General features: G+C 45.4%; 1 protein-coding gene across 5 annotated transcripts in view; it reads right to left on the reverse strand.

Moving 5' to 3' along the window:
• The window catches only part of UBE4B (ubiquitination factor E4B), a 67,155-nt gene that overhangs the window by 11,629 nt on the left and 42,168 nt on the right, over positions 1–13,358 (reverse strand). For all 5 annotated transcript variants that reach the window (XM_061600669.1, XM_061600668.1, XM_061600672.1 and 2 more), the window contains 10 exons: positions 12,337–12,450; positions 10,532–10,730; positions 9,952–10,090; positions 7,004–7,103; positions 6,005–6,132; positions 4,558–4,656; positions 3,684–3,919; positions 2,977–3,103; positions 1,872–2,016; positions 1,047–1,181 (listed from right to left, as the gene is read on the reverse strand). In XM_061600669.1, coding sequence (XP_061456653.1) covers positions 1,047–1,181; positions 1,872–2,016; positions 2,977–3,103; positions 3,684–3,919; positions 4,558–4,656; positions 6,005–6,132; positions 7,004–7,103; positions 9,952–10,090; positions 10,532–10,730; positions 12,337–12,450 — 1,422 coding nt within the window. The remainder of the gene's footprint in view (positions 1–1,046; positions 1,182–1,871; positions 2,017–2,976; positions 3,104–3,683; positions 3,920–4,557; positions 4,657–6,004; positions 6,133–7,003; positions 7,104–9,951; positions 10,091–10,531; positions 10,731–12,336; positions 12,451–13,358) is intronic.

The raw sequence follows: 13,358 nt of genomic DNA on the forward strand, positions 1-13,358 counted from the left end.
CACCATGGTTACCTTTCAGCCAGGGTTTGCAAAGAAGCTTCAAACATTCTTGCTTGAAGCTAAGCATGGTCAGCATTTAGTGCCAGTGCACACATAACATGGAGGAAAGAGGGAATGAGCAACCCAGCATTTGGCACACGCTGGCAGCACCCACACCTCATAGTAAACTACCATTAATGCTTTTCCATGCCTGAGCTGACTGAGCCTGCTTTGCTCCCTCCCGCTAGCACTGGGGAGAAACGAAAGAGCCACAATCCCTAGGCTTAGGTTACTGTACGAAACCTGGATCACAGTTTGCTTTGCTCAAACAAACTACAACTGGAAAGCTTGTTGTAAGTCACCTGGAGACCTTCAGGTAACAAGCAACTAATAAATCTAATGATGATGCAGAAGAAGTAGAAGAGGAAGTAGAAGAAGAGCAACAAACTTTGGCTTTTTATCATGGTTTGACTGAAGTAAAAGGAAACCACAGCCCCCAGTTTGGATTCAACACTGAGCCAGTCCCTCTGTGTGTCAGCAGGGAGGAATGAAAAGAGCCCAGATGGTTAACTGTAATGTGCAAACTGGATCCCTGCATGTTCACCATGGTTAAGACATCCACGAAACTTCACATCTGTTTCAGGCCTTACACTCTCAAGCTCCATCCATAACCTGAAGAGCTTGACATCCCAGCGATGCACATTCACTCAGGAGTGAGTCTTAAGGCTGCAGCCCCAATAACACCGACTTCAAAGTATTTAAACTGACTGGGCTATGAATGAACCACAGATACAGCGATTTAAACAAAGCCTGCAAATCGTAATTGCTGCAGTCGCAACATCCTGATCGTTTTTCATTTACACGTAAACTCATGAAGCCTGAGTTTATACTTTCACAGCTGGATGAACAGGGTCTCTGCCACAGGGGCCTTAACTTTGCATTGCTTTCTTAACGGTTATTTGCTGTTGCTGTTTTCAATTATAGCTGTTTTTATTTTATTGCATACATCCCCTCAAGACATATACACAGAAGGCAATTAATCACTAATAATAGTAACAAATGCTCACAGGTCTGAGGAAAGGCTTCTGAACTTGTTTGGTGAGGATATGGAACATGTCCACCGTCTCTGTCGCCAGGGCCAGGTACGAGCGTGATACCCTCTCATCCTGGGCAAGCTGGGACTGGCGCGCTTGTTGCTGGTCCTAGAAAAGAAGGTGCTGGAGATAAAACTCCCTCTGCCCCAACATCAAATAAAACACACAGCCAGGATCTGTATCCATTTCCAGCCACATCTTCCTGCAGCAAGACATCCTTGCTCCTCCTCCCCACTCCAAATGATCTCATTGCCCAGGTACTGGTGGGGTGGGTGAAATCTAAGGTGCTCTACCTCTCCCCCCACAATATTTATTTATATCTATTGATTTATTCAATTTACATCCCACTCTTCCTCCCAAAGCAGCATAGGGCAGCAAACACAGAGATTTTCTTTAAGCATTCTAAAAACATTTTAAAACATTCTCAGTGATTTCAGGATTGTCAGCAACAGTATCTTTCAGCCATAATGCCTGGGTCAACAGGAATGTTTTTAAATTCCTCCTGAAAGTCAATAATGAGCGAGAGAGGGAGGGCATCCCACAAACGGGGGACTGCCACTGAAAAGGCCCTGTCAAGAGTCAATGCCAACCAGGCAGCCCCCAGTAGCAGCGGCACCAACAAGGCCTCACTTGCAGATTTTAGGGTCTGGGTGGTTGCTATCCCAAATGGCAGATGCAGCCAATGTCAGGTTGTTGACGGCATGCACCAACCCTTCTTGTGACACACTGGTCCACAGAATATAGGAATCACTGATTGAGAAGGGACAGAGAAACTTCCCGGAGGAGACCATCCCTCACCCTGGGCAGCAGGTCCCAATGTTCTTTGTTTTTCATCTCTTCTTGCACTTCATGGATGCGTTTCAGGGACTCCAAACTCTCGTCCAGCAAGAACGTTGTGTCATTGATCAGCATATTGATGTAGCGGACAAACTGCTTCCCAGAGCTGGGGGAAGGGGGAGAGAGAGAATTGTAATGGAGATGGATTCCTTGGTTCCACAATATTGCAATAGAGCAGAAAGAATGAGCTGTATCGCACCAGGCAGAGCACTGTTACTTGGTTCTAGGGGACATGGGTTCAAATCCCTGCTCAGACCAATTGTTCAGTATCCGTTTCCCCATCTGCAAAAAGGGAACAGAGAATCTACCCCTCCCCAAAGATATCTGTGAGGGACACATAAGATGAAGACTCAGGCCACATCTGCACTATACTTTTAAAGCAGTATGGTACCACTTTACACAGTCATGGCTTCCCCCAAAAAGGGTGCTGAGTGTCGTTAGGAGACCCATTTTTCCCCGACAGAGCAACAATTCCCAGCATTCTCTGGGAAGAGGATTTATTGTTAACCCAACTCTGGCAATTGTCAATCTGTGAGGGGAATAGAGGTCTGTAATAACTCTTAGCACCCTTAAAATTACAGTTCCCAGGATTTTTTTGGGGGGGGGGGAGACATGACTGTTTAAAGTGGCGTAAGAGTGCCTTACATGTGGATGTGTCCACATGGATGTGATTAGGACCAGAAACGCTTAAACACTGGGCTGAGTAGGATGCTAATGCTACTCAAAAGTTAACAGACAGGACGAACTTAGGCTAATTAATTTCAATGGGTTTACTCTGAGTAAGACTGAAGGTGGAACCTGAAACTGATTTCATTTCTCCTCCCCTTTTTTAGTTTTACCTCTTTAGTCCCTTTTAAAATCACCCCCTATATTTCTTAACTATATTTTATGTATTTTTATCTATTATAATTTTGATTGTGTATGATCTTATTGTGTATGATCTTATTGTGAGCCGCCCTGAGTGCCCTATTGAAGGGTAGAAGGGTGGGACAGAAATATTTTAAATAAATAAATAAGACTCCATCGTATATAACCCCTACAGTGCTGTAAAAGCCTTTCAACTCACTTGAACTCTTCCATGAAGGTGCCGTGATGAGCTATGTTCTGCCAGAGGCTTTTGAAGATGGTGCTGATGTGGTAGCGGATCGTAAATTTGTCGTAGAATTCACTGGTGGCTCCGGTGTGCTCAACGTCTTTGGGGGGGCAGGGAAAAAAAAGTCAGACAAGAAATTCACCCCTTTTAATTTAGAGTGAACAAGCTCAGTAAGATCGAGAAAGGACCACCTGCTTGGGCTAAGCAGGAAAACAAACCTAGGAAGGAAGGAAGGAAGGAAGGAAGGAAGGAAGGAAGGAAGGAAGGAAGGAAGGAAGGAAGGAAGGAAGGAAGGAAGGAAGGAAGGAAGGAAGGAAGGAAGGACTCAAATTAATTATAAGAATTTCCTTGTCTGGCCTTCTAGAACGTAGTAACCCAGTAGCGGCTGGATCATACCGTGCTAGGAAAACAGCAGGGAAGCACCCTCTGGCCAGGAAGAAAGCACTCTCTGCGCAATTCAGAGGAAATGCTTTCCCACAAGAGAACAGTCCCATCCACCTCAACCGGATTTGCCAGCACTGCAACGTCACACTTGGCTTCACATGAACTACTGTGCATGCACAACTTCCTCCAACACAGGAAAAGAATCATCATGGAAACGTAATAAACCCCACTCTGCTCCTGGGGAATGGCTCTGGGAGAACACTGAACACAGGCTGGCGAGTTAATGAGTAGCTAACCTGTATAAAACTTCATCAGCGACGGGACAAGCAACTTGGTGGAGAGCGGGTGGTTCTCAATCATCTCAAAGAACTTCTGCGTCCGTGGCTGGACAGCCGGGTTCGTCATGAACATCACCTCCACCAGCTTTGCCACCAGGTAGGGGTTCCGGATGTAGTTCTGGTTGCACAGTATCACGACGAGAAACGTCACGACATCCTGGGTGCAGGGCTCATAAAGTACCTGAGGAGAGTATCTGAGAATGGGGGGGGAGGGGGGGAGACATGAGCAGCTGCTTTTTATCTTGTATGTTGCTTTGATGGCTTTATGCTATGAAGCAGTCTACAAATTGGTTTTGTCATCACCGCCATCTCCCATCATCCCTGACCACGTGCCACACTGGTTAGGCGTGTTGGGAGGCCAACATCATCTGGAAGGCTGCTCTAGGACATGCAGACTCTACCACCTCACGAGAGACAAAGAGGTTCTCTCAAAAGGAACCCTTTTTTTAAAAAAAACTCTGTTGTTATGTCCCTTCAAGTCGATTTCGACTTATGGCCACCCTATGAATTAGTGACCTCCAATAGCATCTGTCGTTAACCACCCTGTTCAGATCTTGTAAGTTCAGGTCTGTGGCTTCCTTTATGGAATTAATCTATCTCTTGCTTGGCATTCCTCTTTTTCTACTCCCTTCTGTTTTTCCAAGCATTATTGTCTTTTCTAGTGAATCATGTCTTCTCATGATGTGTCCAAAGTATGATAACCTCAGTTTCATCATTTTAGTTTCTAATGGTAGTTCTGGTTTCATTTGTTCTAACACCCAATTATTTGTCTTTTTCGCAGTCCATGGTATATGCAAAGCTCTCCTCCAACACCACATTTAAAAAAACTTACTGTACAATAAAAAATAAAAATTCCGCCACATCTTCCACATAAAACTCGGGCAACGCTGCGAACACTTTCGGGACATCAGGGTTTAAAGGCAGTTTTATGCTGTGGACAGAGGGAGAGGGAAAAAAAGACCATTTGGTAAGGGCCTTGGGGCAGGAATCTCTCACATGCTTTCAAAACTCAGCCAAGGGCCGCATACATTGGTAGGAACTGAATCAGTACACAGATAAGTAGGTTTCGCTCCATTGGGGACCAAAATCCACAGTGAATATTAGATTAAACACCTAGAGAGCTAAATCACAGCTGACAGTTCAGAAAGCAGAATAAAAAGCATATAAACACATTTCAAGAGAGATGCAAAAAAAAGTCACACTACACTATTTTAAAACATTAAGTACACATGTATGAGATTTGTACCGATCTATCCAGCAAAGGCCTCAAACCTGCCTTTCTGGTTTCCTGTCGAGGCCACATTTTAAGAGCAAGGGGGTAAATCACCCTTTCCCCAAGCTGGTGCCCTCCAGATGACATTGGACTCCAACACCCATCAGCCCCAGCAAACATGGCCAATGGTCAGAGATGATGGAAGTTGTAGCCCAGCAACATCTGGACGACATCAGGATGAGAAGGTTGACACACAAGGGCATATTCGAGTAAGCAGACCTGTTGAAATTAACAGACCTTAGTCATGTTCGCTAATTCGGATGGGTATACCCTGAGTAGGAGTAACACTGGATACAACCCAGAACATCAGGATAAAGCCTTCCTTTTGGTTACTGGATTCATTCCAGAAGGCAAAAACAGCCATTTGGCATATTGCCTTATTAAGAGCTCTTTACAGCTCAGGAACCCAATAGCTTCTGGAATGCCTCTCCCGATATGAATCTGCCCAAACCTTTATACCCTTCTGAGGCCCTTCTTCAGGTCCCTCCTCTGAGGGAGGTTCAGAGTATGGTGACAAGACAGAAGACCTTCTCAGTGGTGGCTCCCCCTCTGTGGAATGCGCTCCCCAATGAGGTCCACCTGGCTCTTTCATTGATATATTTTCGGCACCAGGTAGACTTATCTTTTTTTCCCCAAGAGTTTGATAGGCTAAGATGATACTATTTGTTAATAGTGTGCTGCCAAATCTTCCTGTGGCTGTTATGGAGGTTGCCGTTGTTGGTTTTATGGTATAATGTGTTCATTTTTGTTTTTAACAGTGTTGTAAGTTGCTTGGAGACCTTCAAATAACAAGCAACAGATGATAATAAATAATTATAATAGTTCTGAAATCCCACTTTGTCATTTCCACTATAAAACATCATCAAGGCTTTTCAAAGCTTGTAAGTGACACAAACTCATCTATAAGATTAATTTGGACCAGACACCTGTTGACAGGGATCAATCAGCAACTCATCTCAAAAAGGCACAGTGGGAGGGGATAAGATGATTTCGGAACATTACTCACTTGGGGTAGGCAGGGTCAAGGATCCGAAGCAAGAGCTGGATCACCATGCTATAGAAATTCAGGCACCTTCTGAGGAAATTCTCATCTAACAGGCCGGCATCTGCACAAGCTTTGCACCGCACCAGTTTCTGTGCCAAGAAGTTGCCAACATCGAAGTTAAGCCAAAGCATCACAGCAGAAACCAAAATGCCCCCCCCACACACACACACCACCTAAATGCAAGGGGGGGAAACATGCTCAACTAGCAAAACATCCAAGTTGGGACAAGAAAGGGGTTGTAGCCAACTAAGTCCTACTCAGAAGACCTAAGTTAACAAACCTAAGTTAGTCACATCCATTAATTTTAAAGGGTCTACTCTGAATAGGACTAGCACTGGATACAACCCATGGCCTGGATGACTCGCGTTGGACAAATATAGGGGTCAGAACAAGCTGTGCCACCCTAAATGCTTGTTTGGACACAATGGATTGATAATCCAGATGCTTCCCAAACTCCCCTTCCTTCCCCCCCACCTACAGACCCCTTGAAAATTGCTGATGGTCTTCATGGACCACTTCATGACTTTTTTTTCCTGCCTGATATAGCAAATGTAACGTGCTGTGCCAGATGCTGTATGATTTTTAATTTGTCACCCTCAAGGATTATTATCATCATCATCATCATCACCACCACCACCACCACCACCACCACCACCACCACCCCCCCTCCTTTCGACCAAACGCCCTCAAGGCAGCTTACAAAAAACAAATATAAAAATACAATATAAAAATACATCAATAAAACAATACAATTTACAAAAGTTAAATAACTGCTCTTAGGCTAACAGTGTAAAACGCAATCCTAACCCCGCACACCAGCCCAACAAAACTTCACATGGACAAGCAGCATCCAACACACACACACAAACATTTGTAGGAATCTGGCCAAAGCTGCCTTCACGAAAACCCCCAGAGGAAGCTGGAGCCCAGTTGGCTGCCACCTAAACACAGCTTGCAAACCTTGAGTTGTGTTTTGCAGCGTTTCAGCATTTCTCGGTGCCGTGTAGCCAGAGGGGAATCCTTCCACTGACTCTCATTGTTTTTCAAATCCTCTACAGTCCTGTAAAAAACACCAGACAAGAAAAAAAACCAATCAATAAAATGTAACGATCAGGGCAAAGGCACAGAGGACAAAGCACCTAAGAGGAAGGAGTGACTGCCCCTGTCAAGAAAGTGGTAGAACAGAGGAAGCTTCATTGGTTCATCTAGGTCAGCAGCCCTACAGCTGGATCAGACCAAAAGGTACGTCGAAGTCCAGCATCCAATTCTTCATGATGGACAACCAGATGCCTCATGGAAGCTCCCATGCAGGGCATGAGGGCAGCAGCACTCCCCACTGCTGTTGCCTTCCTTCACAGCCAAGCAACAGCTATGCAGAGATTTACCACTTCTCAACACAGAGGTTCTGTTCCACTGTCCCTGCCTAACAGACCTCTCCTCCATGAGTTATGTTTTTATATTGCTGAACACTAGCTTGATATTTTATGAGAGGGCCATACATAAATACTTTTATCAACATTAAAAAGATTTGTCTGTTCCCCTTTTCAAAGCCATCTACAGCTTGCAGCAGTGAGCTCCATAAATTATGTGTTGTGTGAAGGGCTCTCTCCCTCTCATCCGTTCTGAATCTTCTGCCAATCAATCTCATGGGATGACTCAAAGTTCTAGTAATTGGAGAGAAGGCAAAAACTCTCCCCGCTCCCCACATGACACATACTTTGCCAAGTCTCTATTGCAGGGTTGGGGAGTGTTTTTCTCTGTTCATATACCCCCCCATTCTTTGCATATCAGGTTCGTCAATTTTGTTAAACTGACCCTTAAGTTACTAAGTTGCACCTAACACTAAACCATCCTTTATTAAACTATGATTTATTCAACCATGGCTTAGTGTTTTGTGTGAACCCTTCCCAGCAGCTTAACTATGGTCTGTTTAACTGCCAAAAAAACCTGTGAAGCCATAGTTTGTTGTTTGCTTTAAATATGGCTTGGTGTTGCATGTGAACCCAGCATCTTTCCTTAACCATGATTTGTTTGGCCACCCCACCCCAAAGCTCACAACAGCTGGAAAACAACCCAGAACTTTGGAGAAACAAACCATGGTTTGTTTGGTCATGTGTAGAACACACCATGGCTTAGTGTTATATGAATGATTATTTATTAATCATGAATTAATAAAAAATAAATAACCAGGCTGCCTCTTCCTTTTACGCACCCTTTACAACCTTCCTCTGTTGTCGGAGTTGCTGGTGCCCCAGTCCAAGTTTCCTTACAATACAGTGTATTTTAAATTTATTACCCACCCTACACCAATAGGGCCCAGGGTGGGTCACAATATAAAATACATTATTAAGAACAGTTTAAAACAAATTACAATCACAACTAGAGAGGATCCTAAAAATATACATCTCAAGTGTCAAAAGCCAGGGTGAAGAGGTGTGTCTTTAGCATACGAGTGGGAAGCGAGTTTCACAGCTTAGGGGCTGCCATGGAGGATGTCCTCTCCTTGAACTTAGGGCAGAAGAACTACCAAGAGGGACCCCTCTGATGATCTCAACACTGAGAGGGTCTATACGAAAGGAGGCGGTCTTTCAGATATTTGGGGCCTAAATCACTAAGGGCTTTAAGCATAAATGGGAGCACCTTGAATTGGGCCTGGAAACTAGCAACCAATATACATGGGGCTGCCCTTGAAGATGACTCGGAAACGTCAGCTGGTCTAAAATGGATCAGCCAGTGTACTGGCTGGGCTTCCATTTAGATCTCATATGAGATCTAAATGGAAGCCCAGCCAGTACACTGGCTGATCCATTTTAGACCAGCTGACGTTTCCGAGTCATCTTCAAGGGCAGCCCCATGTAGAGCGCATTGCAATAATCCAATCTGGAAGCCTGGATTACACCACAGCATGGTGTACAGTGGCCAAAACATCTCTGTCCAAAAGGTGCCGAAGCTGGGGAAAGGCACTCCTAGCCACTGAGGCCACCAGAGCCTCCACTGACAAGGCTGAATGCAGGAGCATCCCCCAGGTCATGGACCTGATCTTTCCAAGGGAACGCAACCCCGTGCAGGACAGGCTGCCTCTCCACCTCCCAGACTCAAGAACCCGGGACACATAACATCTCTGTCTTTTCCAGATTCAGCCTCAATAAGCCTACAGTGAGCATCCTCTCATCAGGCTTTGCCAGCAGTGACTCAAAGCCACCTTTAGACCTAGATGAACAATGAGGCAATTGGCAGCCTACAGAGCTTTCTGGGAATGCTGTCACGGCTCTCCAGGCAGACAATGCCCACAGAACTTGAGATTGCATGCAGAAAGCAGGCTCCCTGCCTCCCCCAGCCATCTGGATTCACCAAGCCAGCCGCACAATGCGCCCATCTGCATTCACAACACTCCTGCCACACACACTGGCAAGGCCAGAACTCTTTGGGTACAAAACTCTGAAGGGACTCAAAAAGACAGGAGGGATGGGCACACAGTTTTAAAGAAGTGCTTGGAAGTATGAAGCTGCCTTGTATGCTAAGCCAAGCTGCTGGTTTCATTTATCTACACCTCGCCTTTTCTCCAAGCAGCTATGGTGGTGTTAATGGTTCTTTTCCTGCCAATTTTTATCCTCATAACAACCCTGTGAGGTAGGTTACAGTCGGCAAAATTATGACAGGCCCAAGGTCACCCAGTATTTGGCCCCCAGGCCAGAAGTTCATCGCCCCTGCTTTAAGTGGCTTGATTCCCTTTGCAATCCTTTTGGTCTAATTGCAGCTACCATACAGGACAGAAGCTCTTTTTCACTGTCAATTAAGATACCTTGGGGTTTTGCAGTCAGGAACTCCTGGTATTCCTGGCCCCAAATTCTTGCTTCCCCCCCCCAAGAAACCAGACCAACAATGGTGCAACAATGCGATTTCCTAACCTGTTGAGCTCCCGAATGGCTCTCAGCCTACGAATATATCGACGGCAGCTTGGCAGGATGGAGAGGTGATGGGCATGAAGGGTCAAGAAGAAGCATTCGGTTGGGAATTTCGGTTCAGAAAAGAGCAACTGATCCCTAGCTGGGGGCAGAAGGGGAACAGAACTGGGAAGTTAAATAAGGTTTATTTATTTGTTTACAAAATTTATATACTGCTTCACTGTAAAAACCCTCTAAGCGGTTTACAAAAAAAACTTTAAATGTTTTTGATAAAACAAGTAATTAAAAACACATTTAAAACTATTTAAAACAGCAACAAATAGATTAAAAATGCTTTTAAGAGTAAATCTCTCCACCAAAAGTTAAGCCATGTTTTTTAAAAAAGCATGTCTGAAGCAGGATCCTGGCTGGGGCTCTGATGTGCTGATTCAAAATTATCCCACACCCACAAGTTACGTGGCACAATCATACTGAGCTGGCTGATGTCTTCGCAGTCTAAACTGCAGACAGAAACTGCTGACACTGGTGCAAGTAGCAGCTGCTGGACTACAACTCCCATCACCCCTGACTATGTACAACTCACACAGCTCAACCATCCAGCTGCCAACATCCTCCATGGTTGCTTTCACTCGCGTCTCATCTGGCGGGAGTACAATGCGACACCGGGGGTGGAAGATGTAGGAGGGGTCAACTGTCTCAAGCTTGATCTTCATGCTCAGCTGCTGGAGCACCCACAGAAAGTTCAGCATAAAGCCGTCCGTAGATACCAAACGGTCGTCTGTCTGCAAGCCCAGGAAAAGGGAAGTCAGCGCCAACACCCTGTCTTAAGGCAGCCCCAAGGGGATCTGAAGGCAGCCTTCGCACCTGCAACCCTCAGGGGGTTGAGGGACCTTTTTCAGACCATGGGCCGCATTGCCTTCTGGGGGACACATCCCAGTGGTGGGCAGAGCACAAGGCAAAAACAGGCAGAGCAATGAATGCAAGTTGTACCTTTGTACAGTTGCTTTTATTGTTGTTATTTTTATAAAACTTAATAGTTGCTCATTACCTAAAAGGTCTCCAAGCAATTTATATTTAAAACATAAATACATTATACCATCACAAATTCATATAAAACATTCTTATACAAACATCTGTAATTCTCACTCTCACTCAGAGAGAGAGAGAGAGAGAGAGAGAGAGAGAGAGAGAGAGAGAGAGAGAGCACTTTGGCAGCACACTAACAGCAGAACAAAACCAGCCCATTAAAAGCCGGGGAGGGGGGTAGAGGAGTCTTGACCTGGCACCGGAAAAAAGATGTCAGGGAAGGCGCCAGGTGGACCTCAATGGGGAGCACATTCCACAGTTGGGCAGATACAGCTGGGAAAAGGCCTTCTTCCTTGTCATCACCCTCCAAGCCTCCCTCAGAGGGACTTGGAACAGCAGGCAAGTGTCTACACACACTCACAACACCCCTTTGTAGCAGGCAAGCAAGAGGCATGATCAGAGTTCAAGGACGGACACATCCCAGACAGGCAAACAAAGCCACTCAAGGAGGGTGCGAAGCAGGGCCGGGGAAGGTCCCGAGGGCCAGATGGAGACCCCCTGGGCCTGAGGTGTCAGAGGTCCTGCTCTGGGTATGCTGCCTTTGGAAGTTAGGGGGCCCTACCCAGACACGTGAAAGGTCACATCTGTTCTCAAATTTGTTCTAGGTGTTCTATAGTATTTAGATGTTCTTGACACCTTTTAAATATGCTTCCATTTTGTTTTTAATTGCTCTGTGTGTGAGAGCGAGAGAGAGAGTGCAAGAGCGAGTGAGAGTGAGAGAGCGAGTGAGAGAGCGAGAGTGAGTGAGAGAGCGAGCAAAAGCGAGAGCGAGTGAGAGAGCGAGAGAGAGAAATCACAGAAGAGTCTGCCACCCTGTGCTTCCTTTGGGAGGAAGGATGGCATATAAATTTAAGAAACAGAATTAAATCAAGAAATGAAGTGGCTCTAACACACTGACAGCCAGCCACTGGGAGGAAGGGGCAGGATACACATTTAATAAATTAGTAAATTATTAATAAACAGGCAGAGGACAACATCCTGGAAACTAGGAGAGGCAATGCAGAATCAAGAGAAACATGAGTGAAAGGAGGGAGTCAAAGGCTCATGGAGGGTGCACTTGTGCAGAGCCGACAGGGCAAGAGGAGGAAGCAGCATAGAGATGCAGGAGTAGACAATAAAAAAACTGAGCACTGGAGGCTTGATTGCAAGAAGCCAATGGAGAGCCTTAAGCAAAGAGAGGTGAGGGATTTATAGCAACAGGGAGAATGGGCAAGTTTAGAATTCAGAGTTGACCAGAGAGGGAGGGAAGGGGACACAGGAAATGCTTTCACAACCAGTCTTGACTGCCAGGCGAAACTTTACCTGCATCTGGGCCTTCTTCATGTTGGCGTTGACCACGGCTGCCATGTAGCTGAGAGCCGCCTCCCGGGTTTCTCCACTGAGTAAAACACTATGTAGGATCTTAAACAGCTCTTGCTGAAATTTATTTTACAAAAAAAAAGGAGAAGAACATAACTGAGTAATTGCTGAGGCTTATGGCATCAGGCTTCACCTCCGAGGAACGACTGTGTACAGAAGTCTTCCCCCAGGTTGGTTCCTTTTGGATGCCTTGGACTCCCATCAGCCCCAGCCAGCACGGCCAGTGGCCAGAGATGATGCGAGTTGCAGTCCAAAACATCTGGAGAGCACCAGGCTGAGGAAGGCTAGCACACAGCAGGTCTCAGCATGGCTGGGCTTGGAAATTTCGAAAACCACACAACTGACTTAGAAGCATGTTGGGGCATAAAGGGTAACTTTAAGATAACCTCACTGATAAGGGTTGTAGCCAGCTAAGTCTCTCAGGGCAGACCCACTGAAATTAATGGCCTAAGTTAGCTATGTCCATTAAGTTCAATGTGCCTGCTCTGATTAGGACTAGCACTGGGTTCATCCCTAAAGCTGTAACTTTTAATCAGTTAGATTAACTGATTAAAAATAATTAGACTGATGTTTCTCATTAATCAGGCAACACATTAAAAACAGATTTTTAAAAAATACAGGGTGTTTGGGTTTTTTTAAGTGCAGACAATAGTGGTCATCTGAGAAGAGGCATTCCCTCCCACTTCACTCTCATACAGGAAGAAATACTTCTTAAATAGTGCATGTAGATCAAGTGAGGAACCTTTGGACCTCCAGACGTTGATGAACTACAACTCCCATCAGCACTAGCAAGCATGGTTCAGCAACATATGGAGGGATAAAGAGTCCCCACACCTGATACCCATGTTGCAGCAAGCACCACCTAAACACAAAGTAGCACGCTATTTCCTATCAAAACAATTGTTTTATACACACACAAATTACTTCGACAAGCATATGGTTAAATGACTATGGGTTGCACCCAA

This window comes from Rhineura floridana, chromosome 18 (genome assembly GCF_030035675.1).
Source record: "Rhineura floridana isolate rRhiFlo1 chromosome 18, rRhiFlo1.hap2, whole genome shotgun sequence".
NCBI classification, from domain to species: Eukaryota; Metazoa; Chordata; class Lepidosauria; order Squamata; family Rhineuridae; genus Rhineura; species Rhineura floridana.